This window comes from Clarias gariepinus, chromosome 1 (genome assembly GCF_024256425.1).
Source record: "Clarias gariepinus isolate MV-2021 ecotype Netherlands chromosome 1, CGAR_prim_01v2, whole genome shotgun sequence".
NCBI lineage: Eukaryota > Metazoa > Chordata > Actinopteri > Siluriformes > Clariidae > Clarias > Clarias gariepinus.
Window position 1 is genome coordinate 37,662,637 of NC_071100.1, and position 23,881 is coordinate 37,686,517.

The 23,881-nt window shown below is 39.9% G+C and overlaps 1 protein-coding gene across 1 annotated transcript in view; it reads left to right on the plus strand.

The window, feature by feature from the left end:
* The first annotated feature begins 1,841 nt into the window (after positions 1 to 1,841).
* The window catches only part of prkdc (protein kinase, DNA-activated, catalytic subunit), a 58,651-nt gene continuing 36,611 nt past the window's right edge, over positions 1,842 to 23,881 (plus strand). The window contains exons 1-39 of the mRNA XM_053493419.1: positions 1,842 to 2,020; positions 2,615 to 2,691; positions 2,773 to 2,877; positions 3,382 to 3,456; positions 3,574 to 3,682; positions 3,816 to 3,928; positions 4,164 to 4,263; positions 4,356 to 4,411; positions 4,505 to 4,535; positions 7,331 to 7,488; positions 7,579 to 7,725; positions 7,845 to 8,009; positions 8,199 to 8,367; positions 8,456 to 8,505; positions 8,991 to 9,134; positions 10,023 to 10,175; positions 10,335 to 10,447; positions 10,567 to 10,726; positions 10,868 to 10,948; positions 12,749 to 12,868; positions 12,963 to 13,122; positions 13,249 to 13,355; positions 13,630 to 13,720; positions 13,859 to 14,022; positions 14,710 to 14,862; positions 15,048 to 15,155; positions 18,792 to 19,018; positions 19,213 to 19,307; positions 19,398 to 19,497; positions 19,654 to 19,787; positions 20,783 to 21,013; positions 21,139 to 21,368; positions 21,457 to 21,665; positions 21,776 to 21,908; positions 22,006 to 22,164; positions 22,257 to 22,460; positions 22,960 to 23,148; positions 23,274 to 23,378; positions 23,562 to 23,729. Of these exons, the coding sequence (XP_053349394.1) occupies positions 1,855 to 2,020; positions 2,615 to 2,691; positions 2,773 to 2,877; positions 3,382 to 3,456; positions 3,574 to 3,682; positions 3,816 to 3,928; positions 4,164 to 4,263; positions 4,356 to 4,411; positions 4,505 to 4,535; positions 7,331 to 7,488; positions 7,579 to 7,725; positions 7,845 to 8,009; positions 8,199 to 8,367; positions 8,456 to 8,505; positions 8,991 to 9,134; positions 10,023 to 10,175; positions 10,335 to 10,447; positions 10,567 to 10,726; positions 10,868 to 10,948; positions 12,749 to 12,868; positions 12,963 to 13,122; positions 13,249 to 13,355; positions 13,630 to 13,720; positions 13,859 to 14,022; positions 14,710 to 14,862; positions 15,048 to 15,155; positions 18,792 to 19,018; positions 19,213 to 19,307; positions 19,398 to 19,497; positions 19,654 to 19,787; positions 20,783 to 21,013; positions 21,139 to 21,368; positions 21,457 to 21,665; positions 21,776 to 21,908; positions 22,006 to 22,164; positions 22,257 to 22,460; positions 22,960 to 23,148; positions 23,274 to 23,378; positions 23,562 to 23,729 (5,259 nt within the window). The 5' untranslated portion in view covers positions 1,842 to 1,854. The remainder of the gene's footprint in view (positions 2,021 to 2,614; positions 2,692 to 2,772; positions 2,878 to 3,381; positions 3,457 to 3,573; positions 3,683 to 3,815; positions 3,929 to 4,163; positions 4,264 to 4,355; positions 4,412 to 4,504; positions 4,536 to 7,330; positions 7,489 to 7,578; positions 7,726 to 7,844; positions 8,010 to 8,198; positions 8,368 to 8,455; positions 8,506 to 8,990; positions 9,135 to 10,022; positions 10,176 to 10,334; positions 10,448 to 10,566; positions 10,727 to 10,867; positions 10,949 to 12,748; positions 12,869 to 12,962; positions 13,123 to 13,248; positions 13,356 to 13,629; positions 13,721 to 13,858; positions 14,023 to 14,709; positions 14,863 to 15,047; positions 15,156 to 18,791; positions 19,019 to 19,212; positions 19,308 to 19,397; positions 19,498 to 19,653; positions 19,788 to 20,782; positions 21,014 to 21,138; positions 21,369 to 21,456; positions 21,666 to 21,775; positions 21,909 to 22,005; positions 22,165 to 22,256; positions 22,461 to 22,959; positions 23,149 to 23,273; positions 23,379 to 23,561; positions 23,730 to 23,881) is intronic.

Genomic DNA, 23,881 nt, shown 5'->3' on the forward strand with positions numbered 1-23,881 from the left:
AGATTCATACAATAATGTCTTTTAACATGATTGCCATAATTTAATAGCAAGAAAACTGCAAAGTGAAATAGTTCATTTTAATCACCAATTCTTTTTCCTCCGTCACTGTTCGGCAATATAAGAGGAATAATGAAAAAGGTGCAATTTTCAAACACAACATTAAATGCTCAGGTTTAATAGATTTTGGAGAAAAGGATTTCCTTTCATGCAGAATCAGCACCATGATGGATAAAGGAACAGGGTGTCATGAGTCAGCTCATGATTTAAACATAATTCTTAAAATGATTGAGAATATTAGAAATAAACCTAAAAAAAAAAAACTAATGGACCTATTGAGTTTAAAAGTTGAGTTCCAACACAGTTCCAGTCCACAAATTCAGAACTTTTAACACTATTATAGTATAGTTTGTAAAACATTTAGGGTTTCTAAAACAGATGCCTTTCTTTATTAGAAACATTAACATTATGTCATTGAAATGTCATTCAACAGGAACTATGCAAGAAAGTGTTTGTATATATTTCTATATATTTCTGTTTCACAACCAACAAAGCAGAGTGCAGGTTCTCACCCCATGGATAACCTCTGAGCATTCTCATTATTTGGATCGGTTTAAAAGTTATTTCAATATGAACATATCACTATCTGTTTCACCTCATATGGTTAACTAATATTTTTTCAATTTGAAAATAAAAATTGTATTTTGTATTTGCCTCATTTTATTATTATTTTATTATTATTCTTCATTTACCATGATAAAGACAATATTTTTTTTTACCATGGTACAATATGTATGGTAAGTACTTATGTTGCTTGTGCGGTCATTTAGTGTATAATAATATGCATTTAATCAGTGTTTCATGCATACAGTGGTATTGTACAATATAAATATCACTATTATAGTACATAAAAATGTACAACATATTGTTTACATATTATTGTGTACATACAATGTATGTATCACGGTAAAACCAAATAAGTACCATGATACTGTCTAAAATACAATGATACTAGATATTATGGTACAGGTACAACTGGACTACCATGGTACAATTTCTTATGGTAATAAAAAAAGGCCTATTTATTAAAATAATATCATTCATAATATCACTCACTTACTCACCGTCTACACTGCATTATCTTGTACAGGGTCAGAGTTGGCCTGGAGCCCATTCTAGGAGACTCAGCGCATGAGGAAGGCTACACCATGGACAGGGGCACAATCAACTGCAACTGCACACATACACACACACTAAGTGCAATTTGGGAACGTCAATTAGCCTAATCTGCATATCATTGGGGAGGAAACTGGAGAACCTGGAGGAAACCCACCAAGCACGGTTAGACATGCAAATCACACACACGGACAGAGGTGGGAATCGAACCCGGGCAGTACGAGGGACAAAGTGCTAACCACTAAGCCACTGTGCTGCCTAGATGTTAAAATACTGTCATTCCTGATATATGTACTTCTATATCAGGGGAAATACTTTATGATAATCTCTTAATTTAAGATAAATAATAACACAAAAAAATACATCTTTTTTTTAAATATATTACATATTCGTTGACACAAAAAGTGCACAAATGAAGACTATCATTTATTTTATTTAACATTTTTATTTATATTTATTCATCTCTTTGCATTTTTGTTTGCAAATGGAAATCATGTCATTTCTTTTTGTTTTTCCTTTCCATCCCCGCGCTCGTGACAGACTCTGGCCAATCGCAGCGCTCCTAATTCAGCGGTAGGCGTGTCCTCGCGCGCCAACCAGGAAGTTGTGGCAGGCTTGATCACGTGGTGTTGTCTTGCCGCCCAACCTGCGCCTCCTCACTTGCGGGTCTGTTGATGAAACATGTCCTCCTCTGAGAGCTCGGCTGTCGGGGGAGTTCAGGGCTCTTTAGTCAAACTTCACTCCTTTCTCAAAGACACAGAAACGAGAAACGCTGCCATTATCTGTCATGATCTTATCGGGGACCTGGGACAGGAGTGCATGGTGACCAAGAATGAGAATGAATTGGGTGAGAAGCTATAAAACATGGCCTGTAGTGTTTGTGTTTGTGTGTAAGCTCATTCAATCAGTACTGAAGCTGTGAGTTTGTTTATCATGGTAATCAGTGGTAATGCAAGATTTTTCTATGTGCATTCTTTTTTGAAGTTACATTCTGCATAATTATAATGCAATGCAAAAAAATTGTATTTGTATTAATGTGTGTGTGTGAGAGAGAGAGACAAAAAAAACAGGTCATAATGGTTGCATGAGTGATTTCCTCTAGCTTTTTATGCAGCTGCACCCTGTTGAAGGAATTTGTTTTTCCTGTGCAAAAATCAGCCATAACATTAAAACCCCTAACAGTGAACAACATCCATCATCTCATGGCACTCATGGCACCTGTTAAGGGCTGAGATATACACTGATTATAACCACCCGCATTATATTGAGTAGAACCCCTCCTTTTGCACTGTGTGGTCCGACATTTTTTAATCCCAACAATCATTAACCTTTTCATCAGTTTGACTTGCACTTCTAATAAATCAGACTACCTTCACTCCCCGTGTGCATCAGTGAGACTTGGCCACCCATAATTTACCTTTTTTCCCATTTTAATATACAGCTTTCCAGACATCCTTGTTGTTCGCGAAAGAAGGCGGCCTACTTAGCTTTCTCCGCAAGTCCCTGGGCAATGACATGGTAAGACTTATGCCAGCTGACCATCATACTAGTTTTTATTATTAGTGCTTCTGTGTGTTAATTTCTGCGCCTGCTCTCCAGCTCCAGGATGCCCGGGTGGATGTCCTTAATCTGCTGGCGACATTCCTGCAGAGGATGGCTGACTACGTTAAAGGATGGGAGAAGAACTATGCCGTTGAGCTCAAGGTGATTTGAAGGCAGTGCCTCTGAATCCCAAATCCCTCTGTAACCCCTGATTAAGGGCACTACTTGGTTGGTGGAACACCCTGAAGTTCGCTGATATTCTAAAGTGGAAATATAAAGTAAATCTTATAGATTTCTCAGGCTTGTCCACCATCCCCATGGTTTATTCTCCTCATCTTTTGTTTGGCTACATACAGTAGTACCAGTAATCATTTAAAACTACTTTCACCACTTTTAACTACACTGACTGATGGTTGCCAGCTCCACCCACCAGTCACGGGTAGTTACTTCCTCCAATCACAGAAGGAGATGTGCTGGTGGAGCAAATTAATTAGTTTAATTTGAAAACTTAATTGAAGCTCTGAGCATAGGCTCATTTCAAATTCATACTGATATACACTTTTAGTAACCAAGCCGTTCTTTGACAATCTTTTATTTTTGTTTATAAGTGGATCAGGTTGGTTAAAATACAATGTGTTTTTTTTTTTTTTTTTTTTTTGTGAACAGGATGCTTGTCTTGTCGTCTACACCAAGGACAAAGCTGCAAAGTGTAGGGGACCTGCCTTAGAACTGCTTATGAAGGTGAGTTATCGAATTATGCAAAGAATGTTTTGGTGTTTGTTCTTTCGCTTTTATTTCATTCTACTTTTTTTTTCCTGAGTGTATTTTCCTGAAAGTAACATTTCGACTTTTCACTAGGTACTCTATCTTACCAAGGACTCGAGTGTTGCTCAGGACTTTAAATTAGGAGACATGTTCAACAAGTTTTATGGGGAGCTGTGTCAGAAAAACAAGATACCCGACACTGGCAAGTTTAACTATCCGAATAACTATTAATACAGTAATAGATGTCGAGATTATCATGGCAACAAACTCTGATATCCGTAGAGCTCTTCAACCTGCTAGCATTTCCTTTTGTGCTGTTTTTTCTCTTCTTACAGTGCTGGGAAACATTTATGAACTTCTGGGCGTATTGGGTGAAGTGCACCCTAGCGAGATGGTCAACAATTCAGACAAACTCTATAAGGCCTATCTTGGAGAACTGAAGCAGCAGGTATAGAAGTGTTCAGAATTAAAGAAATTAGATCATGCTCACACAATAAACATAAATACAGTAGATTACTTAGGGCTGTGTTCACATTACCAGATAAAAGTCAGATAAAGGTCACTGGTAATTATGAATGTGAACTGACACAACATGCAAATCCGATCTGTCCAGAAGTATCAGAATCGAAAAATCTGGCTTGTAATGTGAACAAAGCCTGAATAGAAATGTTCATCTTTTCCAGATGACCTCTGCAACTAAGGAGCCGAAGCTTCCCGTTGTTGCTGGGGTTCTCAGGGGAATCACAGCACTCATGGTGAACTTTACTAAATCAATGGAAGAAGGTGTGTCTGTGTGAGTGTGTTTATTTTTAAGCATATAGATACAAACACATCTGATTGCTCTAACCTCATGTCTAACGTCATGTCTAAACTAGATCCCGATACCTCTAAAGATATCTTTGACTATGCCCTAAAGGCAATCAGCCCACAGGTGAGTGGAGACAGTTTGCTTTAGAAATGTTTATTTATTACTACTTTATATGTACAACTTTTACAAAATCTTTCTTCTTTAAATCCTCTTTAGACTGAAATGAAGCGCTACGCAGTCCCCTGTGGTAAGAGGTTGCAGTTTGTTTGGTTTTATTTCTATACAGTATGTGTGTTAAATATGAAAATATAATATATGAAATATAATGTTATATATTTGCAAAAGCGGGCTGATTTTAGACAGCAAACGAAAGTGATCTTTGTGTAGGAGATCTGACGTATTCTCTCTACCCTTTCGTCAGTCACAACAACACTAATAGTGTAGTGTAGCCGTGATACCAAAGTGTTTGTTTCGATACCGATACGATGATAAATTTTAATACTTTGCTTTAACTTACTGTATGTAGATTAAAAGAATTTTAAAATGTCTTACAGCAGAGGCTTGCTGAGTTAGTGAAAATATTTGATGAGAGTGATTAGATATCATGATCTAGGACGAGATTAAGTCATATTGTCTGATTATTTTAATAATGCTGTATAATGCTGATGGATAAAATTAGTAGAGTTTCATTTCAGTTTTCCACGTTTGTGATCGGATCCAACAGGGTTTAACTGGAAAAAAAAAAAAAAAAAAAAAAAAATATATATATATATATATATATATATATACACAGTGAGTACAGAAATATTCAGACCCCTTTACATTTTTTACTTATATATTGCAGCCATTTGCTAAAACACAGAATTTTTGACATTTTTGCTGATTTATTAAAAAAGAGAAAAACTGAAGTATCACATGGGCATTCACATAAGTATTCAGACCCTTTGCTGAGTATTTAGAAGAAGCACCCTTTTAATCCAAAACAGATATGAGCAGTGGCGGACTGGCCATCTGGAGTACCGGGATGTTTTTCCGGTGGGCCGCCGGCCAATATGGCCGGCCCAGTCAGTACACAAATATATAAAAAATGACGGAAACCTTAATATTGCATTTATTTCCTAATCATATGGAAGAGTGCGTCGATCGCACGGGCGCCGCCGACAAAGAGTGTGTTGTTGCGGGAGAGAGAGGTTGATTTACGACAGCTGTTTACGGGAGTGTAGTCCAGTGCGGGAGATGCATTGTGGGTAATGTGGTCCGGTGTGTGTGAATGCAAGATGTAAGCTGGGTTATATAACCTGAGTTTTCTTTTCTTTTCAGTAGTTTTTAGTTGGATTTAAGTTTAGGATCCGACCGAAAGGTTGTACTATAACCTGACAATGCAGCAAATAAAAGAACGGGGGCATCGAGCAGTTTGTCCATCTCATCATTACATCAGCATGAATTAACGGGCTGTTAGACTGCCACGAGCAACATTACAAATAAAGCGGATGTATTGCCCTCCCTCGATATAAATTAGACACCTTCACTTTTAATTTACGGAGGGAGAGATAAATTTATTATGGTAGTCAATATTAATTAAAAATAACGTTTCTCAGCCTTATTTCAAATTAATATTGACTACCATAATAATTAAAATAAGCAACTAGTTTACTAGAGTAAGCTAATGCTGCTACTGATTTCATTTTAGCTTACCTGTTCAGTTTATTGCCATTCTTTTTAAAATATTGCCTTTATAGATTTATATGTTGTTGGTCTTGATGTTCTTTCCTTTGTTTCTTTGTTTTACTAATATGACTCAATATATGTACTTCAAATAGTATGTTTAAAAAGCATTGATTTCTGTATTGTGTTATATCTTTATACTTATATAGTAATATAACAGTTATACTTATAACTGGTGTTAAAACTTTATTCCTACATTAATGAGCCAATGTGTTATGATGTGGGCTAGTGCGAGCCAGAAAGTCCAGGGCCACTTTTTGTTCCCAGTCCGCCCCTGGCTATGAGCCATGACTTGAGACTGTGCAGGAAAATCCTGGACGAAAACCTTCTCCAGAGTGCTCAGGACTTTAGATTGGGCTGAAGGTTTACCTTCTAACAGGACACTGACCCCAAGCACACAGCTAAAATAACGAGGGAGTGGCTGTGACTGTTCTTGAATGGCCCAGCCAGAGCCCTGACTTAAGCCCAATTGAGCATCTCTAGAGAGACCTAAAAATGTCTGTCCACCAACGTTTACCATCCAACCTGACAGAACTGGGGAGGATCTGCAAGGAGGAATGGCAGGGGATCCCCAAATCCAGGTGTGAAAAACTTGTTGCATGTTTCCCAAAAAGACTCATGGCTGTATTAGATCAAAAGGGTGCTTCTACTAAATACTGAGCAAAGGATCTGAATACTTAGGACCATGTGATATTTCAGTTTTTCTTTTTTAATAAATCTGCAAAAATGTCAACAATTCTGTGTTTTTCTGTCAATATGTAGTGCTGTGTGTACATTAAAGGAAAAAAACGAACCTAAATGATTTTAGCAAATGGCTGCAATATAACAAAGAATGAAAAATGTAAGAGGGTCTGAATACTTTTCGTACCCACTGTGTATGTGTCTGTGTATTTATATATATATAGTATGTGTGTGTGCGGGTATATGTGTGTATATTGTATACTGTACGTGTATATATATTTCATTTGTACAAAATAAAAGACAGAGTCTCGGATGTGCTGTCTCTGACCTCTGGCCCTATGTTAAAAAAAATTGCTCATGCAGCTAAAAACTTTTGGTGACAACAGCGATTAGTTAATATTAATAATTAATTAATTATTCATTTATTAATAATAAATAACTTTTTTTTTTTTACATGAAGCCAGACAGGTTTGGACACCTTTTTCCCCCTCTATAAATAAATCCATCATTTTAAAACTTTATTTTGTATTTGTATCTCTATATAATATTAAATTAGTTTGATGATCTCATTAATTTAAGTGTGACAAACGAAAGGACGGAATACTTTTTCACAGCAATGTATGTGTTTTTTTGCAGCCGGACTGAAACTCTTTACAAAGCATGCAGGCCAGTTCAGCAGCCGCCTCATGGACCACTACAGGACCGTGTTTGAAGTGATGTCCAAACTTTGCGGACACATAAATCCTGAAATGAAGAAAACAAGCTATGCTGCTCTGGAGTCTTTCCTCAAACAGGTGTCTGTCTAGATACAGTATACATCTCAGTCCTTCCCCTTATATAGATGAAATGCAGGAATGTTGGTTTGACTTTTGATCGTGTTGTAGGTTGCCCTCCTGGTGGCTGAAAATGTAGAGCAGCATCAAGACAAGCTAAAGTTCTTCATGCAGAAGTTTTGCTCTATTATCAGGACAATGGACTCGTCTAACAAAGAACTCTCCATCGCTATAAAAGGATATGGCCTTTTTGCTGCGGTGGGTCTTATTAGTGGGATTGATAAATATCATGATGATCTGCTTAAAGCATTACTGTAGTAGCTGCACAAATTAGAGGTGATCAATTCATTCTGCTGTTTTTCTGTGTGCCGGTGTAGCCGTGTAAAGTGGTGTGCCCTCAGGATGTAGATTTGATGTACGTCGAGCTCATCCAGCGCTGTAAGCAGATGTACCTGATCGAGTCAGACCGCGATGATGATAACGTATACCAGCTGCCCAGTTTCCTGGACTCCATCGCTAGTGTTCTGATTCACCTGGACAAAGTAAGCGACAGATATTGTTCTCTAATCAGTTTTCCACTTGAACCATGAATTCCATATTCCTGATTCTCATTGGTTAGGTGTTGATTATTTTTCTGTAAGTGCCACCTATAGATTTATAACTAATCTAGATTACACGTGGAACTGTCACATGAATATCTTGAGTTGAGTGATGTTGGATTTTCTTTTCAGGTTCCTGAAGTGTACACATCTGTGCTTGAGCGCCTCCTGGTGGTACAGATAGACACCTACCCTCAGTACAGTCAGAAAATGCAGTACACAACTTGTCGCTCCATCATCAAGGTTCTTGTTGCTATGGCAGCCAGGGGCCCTGTCCTTTGGAGTTTCACCAGCTCTGTGGGTAAGAGCCATTTTTGAAACGCTGTCGTGTTACACTCCGACGAAATTTTCACTGATGAACTCATTTTGTATGTTTCTCTAACCCCCAGTTCATCAAGGCTTGATTCGGGTGTGCTCCAAACCAGTCATTCAAGTAGAGGTAATCTTATTTGAGTGTTTATTATACAATAGTTATTTCCTACTGAGGAATCTGATTGGATGAGGGGCATTCCATGAGTGATGATAATGGACAGTAGCAGCACTGGGATGTTTCACTACACTTATCGCTCCACGTCCCGCGTGTTCTAATAATAGTTGATTACATAAACTGTCAGGTGATCAATTCATCAGAAAAACAAATCTGATAGAACAATATCATCTTAAACAACACTTGGTCTCATCAATAATTGCTTGTGCACCTCTATGGTTTATTCTCCTCACCTTTTGGCTACATGGTGCTAATTAAGCACTACTTTCCACCTGTTAATTCCTCTGCATCACAACTGTGCTATTTCCAGCAATACAGCTTTCCAGTTGTATTTTCCCTCGTGTGATATTGCTAAATCATAAAGTTTTTCTCAAAGCTTGAAATGTTGCTTGAGATGTTATACTTGAACACTGATTAGTGTTTATTGCTTTGTGCAGGAGGCAGGTGTTTCTCAGAGTACTGCCAGGACCGAAGAGGAAGGTGGTGAGCCGACGGTGGTGCGAACTGGGAAATGGAAGATTCCATCCTCTAAGGACTATCTGGATCTTTTCAAGGGGCTTCTAGACTGTGAAAATATGAAGGTGAGATTTAGATTTTATAAAACATTGACCTCCGTCGTTAATAAAAATGCAATAATATTTAGCTGCTTTCCACCAGATTTGCACTTCTTTCCTCACGCTTTCCTCAGGGGAAGATCTCACCTGCACATTGAACTTACTGATAACCTGCTGCTTTAAATCAGAAAAAGAAACTGTTCTGTCCTTATTCCGAGACAATTACTCAGAACATTGTCTTACTGAACATGACATCAAGACACTTACTGTAATGTTGTTTTAGGTTACTCGTCTGTGCATTGTTTGATTTGTAATTCAACTACCCAATGCCACATATAGGAGATGGGTTCGATTTGGAGTCCGGTTTTGTACATAGTTTCCTTCCTCATGCTGTCTCAGGGAATTGTATAAAACGTATAAAAATCATACAGAATTGACAAAAATTGGCCTCAACAGGAAATCTTTGTACATAGGATGTTCGCAAAATCAGGAACATAAGATGGGAAAATTTTGTACCGAATAAATTGGGTGAAATGCACAAAAACACAATACAAAGACTGAGAAAAGGTAAACACGTAATTCATATTTTGCAAGCAGTGTTTAACCAGTAATAGTACAGGTTATACCTTTTTTTAAATTTATTATATTTTTTATCTAATCCTGTGCAATGTATACTCGTAGGTTAGCTACTAGCTTTATTCACTGGCGCTCAAAAAAACAACTTGGCCGAGGTGAGCATTGAGCCTTGAGGGTCTCATGATATGTCATGTCAAAAAAAGGGAAAAAATCGTATTTGCTTGTTTACGCCCCAGCTAGTAAAACAAAAAGGGGGAAAGCAGTAGATTTTGCATGATAGGACCGCTCTGTACAGAACAGTGTACATTTCCCCTTGTTGCTTTTTTTTTCCTCTTCTAGGACACTGGATTTCTTGACAGTGCTGCTTTAACCAGGAACTACAGCCTGAAAGCTCTGAACATGCTGCTGTATGATGCACTGGTGCAGTCTATCATGAAGATTGTGGAAAAGCTTGATCTGTCTCTGCAGAAAGTGAACGCAGATGATGATGAGGTAGTGACAGTGAAGTAAAAGTGAAAACGACTGAAAATGAGTGAAAGTATCATTCGAAATCTTTATGTACACAACTGAAACAAGCTACTTTCCAGCAATCAAGCCTATACTATGCTCTTTATGCTGTGTCTTATTTGCACTTTTTCACTGTTTTCTCAGGGACAGAGTGACGTGGGCTCTGGATTCATGCCATCTTCTGATCCCACAAGCAACCTGGTACCCAACAAACCCAAAGATTTCACCGCCTTTGTTAATTTAGTGGACTTTTGCAGGTATTTTTTTTTATAATTTCAGATCATTTTTAGAATATGCATTCATTACTTTCGGATACTTAGTATGCAGGTCGCCCTGTACGCCATTTTTTTAATTGATGTGAATAATTGATTTTTAGTGCATTACTTCCATCGAAGAACCCTGAATATTTCGCTCAGTGGGTTTACCCTCTGTGCCATGAGCTCATCCTCCAGTCCATACGCTTCCCTCTGGTCAGCGGCTTCTACAAACTTCTGTCTCTCTCGATGTTCATTGCCAAGAAGATCAAATACTTTCAGGTAAATCTTGTTGTGCTTATAGTACTTAAACATACTTGTATATAAACTTTGTCATTAAAGCCTAGCGATCACTCAGCGTGCTCATATAAGATCTTGAACTGTTTCTTTTCACGTCTTTGTAATTTTTTTTTCTTCTCCCAGAATCAAGGTCCCAGAAGCACCAGTGATGGCTCTCAGGCTGGAAGTGCCTGTTTTGCACTCGTCTCAAAGTTTGGCAAGGAGGTTTGATTATTTTATTTTTTACATGTTGTTCACTTTCTGCTTATCCTACATATTTACATCCTGAACCCTCATTTATTAATAAAAGTAGACATTAGGTGTGTCGACAATGTTAGTACGAGGAGCGTTCGAGTCAAACCAGGACTTGTGATGAAATTTCTCGTAAATGAATGTGTAAAACCGACATTTAGAGACGCATTCAGCACAGTACAGCTGACGTAAAACATTTGAATGGTGCAACCACATTAAAGAAGGCCTGTACAGTGCTACCTCGGCATACAAATTTAATCCGTTCCGGAGGTGCGTTCTTAAGGCCAAATTTCTCATTTGCGAAACATGTTCTCCCATAGGAAATGATGTAAATGCAGATAATCCCCAAAATATTACCAATATCGGCAATTTCCAACACTATAATCATATTTTTGCATATAAAACAATCAAAGCATTTAGAATAGATGTGTAAATGAAGTAAAATATGAAATAAATATACTGTACATTAATCTTCACCTAACCTTAATTTATGATTCGTCTTGTCACCAGCTGCTTTACACCCGACCGATTGGGTCACTTGTATGCTGAAAATGCTTCGCATGCTGATCTGTTCTCACCCAGATGAGGATGGGTTCCCTGTTAAGTCTGGTTCCTCTCAAGGTTTCTTGCTATTACCATCTCGGGGAGTTTTTCCTTGCCACTGTCTCCGTCGTCCTCCGTTCTGATTCATACACATTCACATTTCATCACTTTGCGACAATATTAAAATCGCTATACAAATAATATTTTTCAATTGAACTGTACAGGCCTGACCTTGCTCCAAGACCTTGCTCCACATGTTTGAGCCATTAAAAAGGAGTTCCTGGGAGGCCAGCACTTTTAGATGTTAATCAGGCACTTGGACCATGGACGACCATGGAAAACATTTAACCCTTGATGGTATTTGAGCATTAGTGAAACGCTGGGATTAGTACATTAGTGGAAAAGGGTTATGTAGATAAATAAAGGGAGTTTTTACTCTCATACCTGTGTTCTGTTATTGTGCATCAGGAGTCCCGGTTTGATTGAACACCCTTCATATTATTTATTTATCCAGGTTGATTAGCACTTAAACATGACATATATGGGGCTCAGAGGGCTAAGGCACTGAGTTACTGATCAGGAGATTGGCGGTTCGAGCCCCAGCTTCACCAGGTTGGCATTGTTGGGTTCTTGAGCAAGACCCTTGACCATATCTGCTCCAGAGGTGCTGTATCATAGCTGACCCTGCAATCTGACCCCAGTTACACTGGGATAGGCGAAGAAGGAATTTCACTTTGCTGTAATGTATATGTGACAAAGGCTTAACTTACCTTAAGTATAAATGTTTAAGATTCCATGTTTGGCTTAAAACAAAGGTTTTCCTAAATCATTAAAAAAAAAAAAAAAAGAGAGAAGAGGATTTGAATCACTGTCATTTAGTTTTTACTTTACTTTCTACCTACGTTTCTAGCAGGCAGTTATGTGAGCCATTCTTTGTGTGTCTAATATAAAGTTTGAGCTTATAGACTGCTGGTGGGTTTTAAAATCCAATCGTGTTTTACAGTGAAAGCACTCTGGCTTTGCATGTTCAGGGTCAAGGGTTTGAGTTATGCCGAAGAGTGCATGTTCTCCCCGTTTTTTTATGGATTTCCTCCATTACTCCAGTTTCGGTATAGGGAGCGAGTGAGAGTCTGTGTCCAGTCAATGAGAATTTGAAAGCATTTGAATAGAAAGTCTTAGACATTCAAATACAGTATTTAAAGGATTTCTATAACTGAGTTTTCCCTACAGGTGTGTATGCGTATTAAGCAGTATAAGGATGAGCTGCTGGCTGCGTCTCTGACCTTCGTGCTGTCTCTCCATCCTGACATGGTGGCGTTGGACATCAAAGCGTACATTCCTGCACTTCAGGTTAGAACTGAAGAATTCTTACTTTCCTTTATTCAAACAATACACAAATGAACCCCTGGGAGAAGAACAGTCTTTGTTTGTGGATGTGCCTCAGGCTGCTCTGCGGCTGGGTCTAAGCCACGCCCCCCTGGCCACTGCAGCGTTGGATGCTCTGGAATCATGGTCCTCTCAGATCCCTCCCTCCATCCTCCAGCCCCACTATATGGACATACTGCCTCACCTGGACGGCTACCTGAAAACAAACACCAGCAACGGTGAGAGAACTCGCAGCACAAATATAAACTATGTTAAGGGGCCCTTCTCTATCATTTACTGTGTGTATTCAAAAAGAAATAGATTATACACAATATCTAACCCGTGTCAAATCTCTGCTGTATCAGATAAAGATGAGAGCAGCATGAATGTCACGTTTGTGTCATCGGGAACCGCGAAGGGATACGGAAAGATTATGATGAGGCTCCTACAGAAGTCTAAACATCTGCCCATGGTAACCTTGCACTTATAAAGATCAGTGCGTGTTATACAGTATATACACAAACACAGACCTTGCATGCTAGTCTCTGAATGCTAGAATGAACACGCTCCTGTCTACTGCGTTCTGAAACACTTAAAGAAATGTATTATATTTGGACATTTGGAACACCCTGTGGTTGATACACTATAATTTTATGGTTTCTTCTTCTGTAATAAGGTGTTATAAAACATATTTTGTATAAAATATGTAGCTGTTAATGATCATGTTATAATGTGTGGTGTGTCAGGGAGACGAGTCCCCCATCGGTGTGGTCCGGCGGCGAGTGGTGCAGCTTTTAGGCCATCTTGGAGGACAGCTGAACAGAAGTTTGGTTACAGGTGAGCTGCTTTAAAAAAAAAAAGTTTTTCCGTAAACGTGAGAGAATTATTATTAGAGGATATATAATTACTGCACAACGTGTTTTTGCGGATTGCTTCTTTCAAGAGTATAAGCATTGCATGTTTTCTTCCCCCTAGCCACATCTGCAGAGGATATGATGAGACGGTTTGTAGCATGGGACAGTGAGAAAAGGCTGAGCTTTGCCGTGCCTTTCAAAGACATCAAGCCAGTAATCTACCTGGACCCCTTCCTGCCGAGAATCACCGAGCTTGCTCTCTCCTCTAGTGATAGACAAACTAAAGTATGTCTATATAACCACTTCAACAGCTTATCTTATCTTTAAAAAAATTAAATTTTAAGATTATATTTTAAGATTATATTTGAGGTTTCATTTTAATTTTATTTGTATAGCGCTTTTAACAATTTACATTGTCACAAAACAGCTTTACACAACCAAAAGAATTAAGTTTATATGAAATGTGAATGTGTATGAATCAAAATGATATGATTGTCCCTGATGAGCAAGCCGAGGACAGTATAAGAGAAATATGGAAATAAACTTTTGCTGTAAAGAACTTTACATTATGTACAAGCAATATAATTCCCGGCCAAGCTCGAAGATTCCCGTCTCTGTGTGCATAGAGTTCGCATGTTCTCCCTGTGCTTGGTGGGTTTCCTTCGGTTACTCCGGTTTCCTCCCACAGTCCAAAGATATGCAGATTAGGCTAATTGGTGTTTCCAAATTGCCCATAGTGTGTGAATGAATAAGTGTATGTATGTGTGCCCTGTGATGGATTGGCACCCTGTCCAGGGCTGTTAATTGGTATGTTTGAACCAAATAGCGGCCTTTAGCTGAATAATTGGCATAAACCAATAATTAGGTGGATGCTGAATTACAGCCACTTTTTTTGAGTCTTCTGTACAGTATTCTACAGTCCGATTAGAACTGATTGAGTGATAGAGGTCCTCCTCTCCTGTGTGGGTCTAGGTGGCAGCGTGTGAGCTTCTCCACAGTCTGGTGGTGTATATGGTGGGGAGAGGAGCTCAGATGTCTGAGGAAGAGAAGTCGACTCCGCCCATGTACAACCTGCACAAACGTGTCTTCCCCGTGCTACTACGCCTGGCCTGTGATGTTGATCAGGTCTGTGTAATATACATTTGATTCAACAATAAATAAGTGATTATAATATACAGTTATACTATTAAATATGTGGTACTCCATTTTATAGTGCATTTTTTCATTGTATTCATTCTTTTCAAATATTCTGTATTATGTCTAAATCAGGAGTTAAAATATGAATGTATGTATTTGCTCACTTCTCCCAGGTGACAAGGCAGCTGTTTGAGCCTTTGGTAATGCAGCTGATCCACTGGTTCACCAACAACAAAAAGTTTGAGAGTCAGGACACCGTAGCTGTGCTGGAAGCCATTCTGGTAAATTTCACTGTCGATATACTTACTGTACAGACAGATTGAATCCATAACCAGCTGATTTACTTTTGACAAGCTAAATAAAAGGTAAAGGAGCCGAAGGTTGTGAGTTTTAAGTCCTAGTACTGCTGCTACTCAACCCTTAAACAAGGCTATTAAGCCTCAACTCGGGTGTATAAGTGAGATTGATAACATAAAATAACATCTTTGCACTTTTATATTTTAATATTTTTTTACAGTTTACACTGTTGTAAATTATGTTCCTGTGCAATTTAAAATTCTATTTTAATTCTATTTTATTTTTGTACCTTAATTTTCTGTTATTTTTTTTCTATTGCAAATTCTGTCTCTATTTTAATTGTATCTTCTAGCATAAATAGTCATTAGAATTTAATTTTAATCAGCAAATTAACGCCTTTGTTTGATGCCATATTTGGGGCTGATTACTTTAAAAATTTTATTTATTCGCACACGCACAAATTTTATTTCCGTTCACTTAAAGAGCTTTATCCTTATCAGGGTTGCCAGATTACAATGAAAACACACCTAGACAGTGCAGTCTGCTCAACATCCCAAATAATATCAGTATAATGACTCATTGTAGATTAGCTGTATATGCATATAATAAGTTCAATAAGTTTAGCTTAATTTCACTGTAAGTGACAGCAGGAAGTAACTGGATTTGGCAACATTAAATGTAACTATTTTCTGTAAATAGGTTATTTAAAAACCTAACACCCCCCCCCCCCCACCCCACCCCACCCCCGGGTGACAAATTAATTCACTTTACCTTAAAATAAATAAATAAATAAATCCAGACAGATAAGTGTTTCCGTTTGTGCGCGCAGGCGCTGTGTGTGTGTGTGTGTGTGTGTGTGTGTAAATCTAAAGTAAGCTCCCCTCTTCCCCTTCTCGTCTTACACGGTTACCCTTACCCCAATCTTTACACACACGTGCACGCAACGGAAACGCTTTTTATCGTAAAAATAAACAAGAAATCCCTCGTGACACTCGATTGAGCGACACACTAACTGAATTAGGTACACTAATACACTAAAACTGAGGGTACTTGGTGTATCATCAGGTAAGGGGAAAGTGGACAAGGAGACTTGGTGGTGGAATGAGGAAGTCCAGGAGTGTATACAGGGAAAGAGGCTAGCTAAGAAGAAGTGGGACACTGAGAGGACTGAAGAGAGTAGACAGGTGTACAGGGAGATGCAGAGTAAGGTGAAGGTAGAGGTGGCAAAGGCCAAACAAAGAGCATATGAGGACTTATATGCTAGGCTAGACAGTAAGGAGGGAGAGGGGGATCTGTACAGGTTGGCAAGGCAGAGAGATAGAGATGGGAAGGATGTGCAGCAGGTTAGAGTGATTAAAGATAGAGATGGAAATGTACTGACAGATGCCAGGAGGGTGATGGGAAGATGGAAGGAGTACTTTAAGGAGTTGATGAATGAGGAAAACGAAAGAGAACAAAGAGTAGAAGAGGTGACTGTTGGGGAACAGGAAGTAGCAAATATTGGTAGAAGTGAGGTGAGAAGGGCGTTGAAGAGGATGAAGAGTGGAAAGGCTGTTGGTCCAGATGACATACCTGTGGAGGTGTGGAAGTGCTTAGGAGAGGTGGCAGTAGAGTTTTCGACAAGTTTGTTTAACAAGATCTTGGAGAGTGAGAGGATTCCAGAGGAATGGAGGAAAAGTGTATTGGTGCCAATTTTTAAGAACAAGGGAGATGTGCAAAGCTGTGGCAATTATAGAGGTATAAAGCTAATGAGCCAGACAATGAAGCTGTGGGAAAGAGTAGTGGAAGCTAGGTTAAGGGCAGAGGTGAGCATTTGTGAGCAGCAATATGGTTTTATGCCTAGAAAGAGTACATCAGATGCAGTATTTGCTTTGAGGATGCTGGCGGAGAAGTACAGAGAAGGTAACAGGGAGTTGCATTGTGTCTTTTTAGATTTAGAGAAAGCGTATGACAGGGTGCCAAGAGAGGAGCTGTGGTATTGTATGAGGAAGTCTGGAGTGGCAGAGAAGTATGTTAGAGTGGTGCAGGACATGTATGAGAGCTGTAAGACAGTGGTAAGATGTGCTGTAGGTGTGACAGAAGAGTTTAAGGTGGAGGTGGGTCTGCATCAAGGATCAGCTCTAAGCCCCTTTTTGTTTGCTCTGGTGATGGACAGGATGACTGATGAGGTAAGACAGGAGTCCCCATGGACTATGATGTTTGCAGATGACATTGTGCTCTGTAGCGAGAGCAGGGAACAGGTGGAGGAAAATTTGGAGAGGTGGAGGTATGCTCTGGAAAGCAGAGGAATGAAGGTTAGCCGCAGCAAGACGGAATACATGTGTGTAAATGAGAGTGACCCAGGAGGATCGGTGAGGCTACAGGGAGCAGAGGTAAAGAAGGTGCAGGATTTTAAGTACTTGGGGTCAACGGTCCAGAGCAACGGGGAGTGTGGAAAGGAGGTGAAGAGGCGGGTACAGGCAGGTTGTAATGGGTGGAGAAAAGTGTCAGGTGTGTTGTGCGATAAAAGAGTATCAGCGAGAATGAAAGGAAAGGTGTACAGGACAGTGGTGAGACCAGCGATGCTCTACGGCTTAGAGACAGTGGCACTGAAGAAAAGACAGGAGGCAGAGTTGGAGGTAGCAGAGCTAAAGATGTTGAGGTTCTCTTTGGGAGTGACAAGGATGGATAGGATCAAGAGTGAGTTCATCAGATGTTTTGGAGATAAAGTCAGAGAGGCCAGATTGAGGTGGTTTGGGCATGTTCAGAGGAGAGATTGTGAATATATTGGTAGAAGGCTGCTGAGGTTGGAACTGCCAGGCAGGAGGTCTAGAGGAAGACCAAAGAGGAGATTTATGGATGCAGTGAGAGAGGACATGAAGTTAGTTGGTGTGAGAGAAGAGGATGCAGAGGATAGGGTTAGATGGAGGCAGATGATTCGCTGTGGCGACCCCTGAAAGGGAACAGCCGAAAGACAAAGAAGAAGACTCAAAAAAAGTCAAAATGTATAAAAAATTTATTAAAAATCTTTGCCTGTCTTGCAGCACACTCGCAAACCGCGTTACTCTCAATCCAAGGTTTCACTGTAATGTGTTGTCTGGGTTACTACACAATTTAATAGAGAGAAATGGTTGGGTAAAATTTTCAGTTACATATCGCAAATCTTTCATGTGGCAACGCATGTATCATCGCACTGACTTCAAAAAATTTTCATTTTATTTTTAATTCAAATATGTTTCTGTTTGAGGTGGCAAAATGTTGCAGTTTCTCTATAATCCTACAGGGGCATGCTCTAAACTAATCACACATTGGCGGGGACCTCAGCATCCTGTGTGGTACAAGCAAATTATTTGCTGTTTGTTTAGAAATCTAAAAAAAGTTTAATATCGAATTAGTATATTTATGAAATCCTGGAACTAACAGAATCGCAATTCAAGTCGAATCAGCACCTGGGTGTAGTGATGGGACCTGGGTGTAGTGACCTCCCTGCCCGTACTATTTACCTGATAATGAGTGTTATTTTTTTAATAGAACTAAAAAATAAAAGTTGAAAATATGAAAACAACAGCATTTTTTAATTAATGTTAAAGTAATTTGATTTGTGTAAAAATAATGTATTGGCTGTGACTTTTAAAATCCAGGATGGTGTGGTGGACCCCCTGGACAGCACATTGAGGGACTTCAGTGGCCGCTGCATTCAGGAGTTTGTGAAGTGGTCGATCAAACAGACCACCCCAGAGCAGCAGAAAAAGAGCCCAGCCAACATCAAGTCTTTGTTCAAACGCATTTATAGTCTGGCCCTACACCCTAATGTTTTCAAGAGACTGGGAGCTTCACTGGCATTTAACAACATCTACAGACACTTCAGGTGTGAATATGATTGAATTCTTGAAATTTTCAGATCTTTATTAAATGAATAGATTTTAACAGTGCCAGAAGCCCTTTATGTTTACGGTTGATCATGCTGAGAGATTTCTGAGAGGACAAAGACAAACACGTGGACCATGGCGTCTTTATGACCTGTACAGGAAAATACTAGATGTTTGTATCTTTTCCTTTCAGAGAGGAAAACTCTCTGGTGCAGCAGTTTGTATTTGAGGTGCTCGTGGTCTTCGTGGAGAGCCTGGCTTTAGCACACTCGGATGAAAAATCATTGGGTAAGAGAGCATCTTTTTGCTTCTTTTTCAATTCATTATATTTGATCTAATTCCAGGTAACATTTGTTGCTTTGGTGTGATCTTTTAAAGGAACTGTACAGCAGTGCTGCAGTGCTTTGGACCATCTTAAAAGGATCATCAAGCACAAAGCAGACTCGCTTAATCAAATTGTCAAGAGACGCATACCCAGGTATGAGATAGTGTCTCGTAATAGAGTATGGTTGATGTATTTTTTTGAATTAGGAGTCGTTTTCTTCCCTCATGTTTAATGATTGTTCTGTCCAACCTACACCCTGGCTGTTTGTGTTAAAGTGATTAGCTGATAGTGCTTATTTATGGTCTACAGGTGTTTCCCACCAGACCAGTCCCTGAGTCTCATCGACATGGTCAAATGGTTGCTGACCCAATGTGGACGTCCACAGACTGAGTGTCGTCACAAGTGCCTTGAGCTCTTCTTTGAGTTTGTCCCACTTTTGCCAGGTAGCCGACAATCTCATAACCTGATGAATAAACACCAACCAGCCAAAACATCATGACCACCTGCCTAATATAGAGTAGGTCTCCCCTTCTGCAACCAAAACAGTAATAGCCTGTGCGTTCTGACACCTTCCTTCTGGAACCAGTTTTAACCTTTTCAGCATCAATTAGCCTTGGCCACCCATGACCCTGTCACTGGTTTTCCTTCCTTGGACCACTTCTGGTAGGTCCTGCTTGCTGCAGTCTGGAAGCATCTCATAAGAGCTTCTGTTTTGGAGTTCATCCAGTCTTCTTGCTGTTACATTTTGGCCATCAACATAGTCGAATGAATCCTTCAGCTTGCCAATTTTTTCTGCTTCCAACACATCAACTTCAGGGAATAAAATGTTCACTTGCTGCCTAATATAACCCACTCGCTTCCAGGCACCAATGGAAAAAGATATAATATCTTTATATCTGTAGCTACTGTGAAAAAGGACAAATTAGGATGAGTATGGGACTGGGTCAGGGCAAATTCCAAACTGCAGGGATGTTCCTGGTCTACAGTGGTCAGGACCTACTGTACCAATAGTTGTCCAAGGAAGATAAAAGGGTAAACCGGCGACAGGGTCATGGGTGGCACAAGCTTGGAGAGTAAAGGCTGGTCCATGAAGCTTGATCCAATGGAAGATCTACTGTTCCTTAAATTGGTAAATGTTAATGCTGGTTCCCTTAAAAAGGTGTCAGAACACACAATGTGTTGCTCTTTTGGTGGCAAAAGTGGGAGACCTACTCAATATTAGACTATATTAATAATATTAGGGTGGTTATAATATTATGGATGATCAACATATGAGTATTTTTATATTTATTACCAATGAAGCTCATACCCCTGTTAACAACTGAGCAATCAGTTCTATGTGATTGAAGAATTGTACCTTCATTTTACATTTAAAGTTGAACTTTGGAGATGTATGGGATTTCTGATTCACTCTCATATTCTTTTCGTTCATGCTCAGGGAAGGCTAGTGTTGCACACTGGCTGGAGGAGCAGGTTAAAAATGAGGGCCAGAGGTTTTTAATTACACGTCTGGAAGGTGGAGGCTTGCTGTACCAACCCACTTTGAGAGAAGTGGAAGCTCCTTTCAGTGTCCGGGCCACCCTGCAGTGGATGGATCTTCTACTAGCTGTTCTTGACTGCTACAACACTTTTACCAGTCTCCGCCTCATGCAGCCCCAAAGAATTCTGGGTAGGTCAAATCTTGCTCCGTGTTTCAGAAGCACATTCTAGTACCCAAGAATGTTACACCATAAACAATCCAGCTCTCAATCTCCAGCTCTAAAATCTTACTTCACTGCAAATGTTTGTTTCCAGACCCTGGTGAGAAGTCCAGCTTCCTTCCAGCCCTTGATTTCTTCCTGACAGAACTGGCATTGAACGACCTGAAAGCTGCCCGGGCGTGTTTCAAGTCAGCTGACTCGACTTGGTCGCACTTCAGTCCTCGTGAGAAGGAGCTCTACAATTACAACAAGTGCACAATCATAGTGCGCCTGCTGGAGTTCTCCACCATGGTGCTGCTCAAATGTCAGAAGGACGTCTGGAAGGTTTGATGCTTTTCACATTGATGAGTTTTATTTGGTTCACACAGGGATATAAAACATCATCAAGCATCGTCTGAAACTTTCTTTTCAGCTGCTGGAACGGGACATTTTTAGTAGCAATTTTTTCACGCTGGTCAGCATGACGGTGTGCGAGCCTTCTTCTATTGGCTTCAACATGGCCGATTTGGAGGTGATGACTCGGTTGCCGGAGGTGTGTGTACCGCTGCTGAAGGCTGTGGCTGCAACTCCATACAAGTCTGATTTGGAGAATAGCATTAGGAAGAAGATAACTACCCAGGGGTCTGATACTACTACTACTACTACTACTACTGCTAATAATAATAATAATATGTTGGTTTAGACTTTATTAATTTCAGGATAAATACTGTTTCATGCATTTGCCTGAACAGTGTGGAGGAACTGTGTGCAGTGGATCTGTATGATCCGGACACTCAGGAAAGCCATGCCAAGCTGCAACTCCTACTCTCAGCCTGTAAACAGCTTCACCAGAGTGGCATTCTCAGCTCTGTCCTACACAACCAGGTATCCTTTTTGTTTTCCAATTTTTTTTTCAGGTCAGGTATGGTGCACCATACATAATAGTACCTTTTGTTTACGATTTTTGATTTTTTTTTACCAGGATTTGGCTTACAGCAGCTCTCTAGGTTCCAGACTTCTCATGGCAGTGTACAAAGGCATTGCACCTGGAGAGAACAGGAAGTCCCTGCCCTCCATGGATGTCAGTAGCAGGAAGCTAGCTAATGGTCTAGTGCAGCTGGCTTTCTCGCTAGGTGATCAGGTAAGTACTTCTTAGAGATCATCTCCCAAGAAAGCCATGTAGGAATTCATCTGCAAGACTGAAATAACCCCGGTTGTTCTTTTATTCCACAGACCGAGCAGTTAGTGGGTTTACTGCTCAACTCCATCACCCTGTCAGTGCCGCTGTCTGGCAGCCTGAACCCTCACTTTCTCAGTTTCTCTCATGGAGAATATTTCTACAGCCTTTTCCAAAGTACCATTAATGCAGAACTTTTACAGCAGCTGGACCGCTCCGTGCCTTTGCTGCTAAGTGCAGCCACACAGAGCCCCAGCATGGTAAGATCTCTTGCATGGAATAAAGAAAAAGAACAAAAAGGGGGGGCGGGGGTTGGTCGTGCAACAACCAGACCTTAATTGTTTCCTGTTTTCTTGCAATCTGATTTCTATATCCTCAGTTGATGAGGTCATGGATGGGTAAATTATTTTGCCATTTCATTTGCATGAGTTGTTACTCAAAAATAAAAATGAGCAAAATATTAGATGAGCAAATCAAGGGATTAATCTAGAAAGATATGTTTTAAATGCTTCAGTATTAATTGACACCCTGGAAGCTCTGCCCACTTTCCCTAAGCTTATCTTTAATATAATATCTCTATCTCCTGGGGATAGGCTCCAGGTGACCCTGTATACAGGATAAAGCTGATTATACAACGAGTGATTGAGCGGATATTCTGCCCTTGCAACAAAGATTATTTTCATCATTCTCTGTCTTTCGGTGTATTGTTTGCATTAGACATTATGTATTGTGCATGCATGAATGCTTGTTGTTTCTCAGGTTAGTATCCTCCTCAATGGCATGTTGGACCACAGTTTCCGTGAGCGCTCTGTCAGAAAGACTCAAGGCTCACGATTGTCCGAGCAAGTACTGAAGCAGTGGGACTTGCTGAAACCCTGGTGGACAGGCCCGTCCTCCTCACCGGAGAGCAAAACCTCTACTCTTACTCTGCTTTCCAAAGTTCTGCAGGTAACAGAAATGTATCAGTGGATCCCATGCAATTAGACTCAGAACATCTCGCATGTTTCTGTAATGACTATAATGCATATTTTTGTAGCTCCTGGTTTGTATAATTGTTCTTTTATTGTCTACAGATTGACTCTTCAGTAAGCACAAATACCAGTCACTCAGCCTTTATTGATGTTTTTGCTACGTTTACCACTCTCATCACAGACACAGCTCTGCCCTTAAATCTAAAGGTAGTCAGCTTTTTAAAGTAATTCCAAACTGTGTATTTTTGTGCATGTACTTTATGTCCATATGCATGTTAAAGTGTGAGTTCAAGTAACGGTGCACCAAGTGAGATGCATCATACTGTGTTGGATTCTTGAGACGCTTTTGTTGAAAATAGCTTTAAAAATGTCACATTTTGGAATTCACAGAGCCAGACATTGATCATGCTGCCGTTCTTCACTACGTTACCCAATGGTCCATTGGAAGAGCTGCAGAGAGCTCTGGAGGCTTTAGTGGCTGCTCATTTCCCCATGCAGTCAGACGAGTTCCCTCGTGGATCACTCCAGCGCAACAACTACATGGATTGTGTTCGTAAGGTAAAAGGCTGTAAATTTAGTAATAAGTCAGAAATCATAAACTCATGAATAAATGCCTTCATGTGTAGGTGTGTCAACATTTATGGTTTAGTCACTGCAAGAACTGTACTTAAAAAAAGAGGTACATGCCATTGTGGTTAGTAGGTAGATAA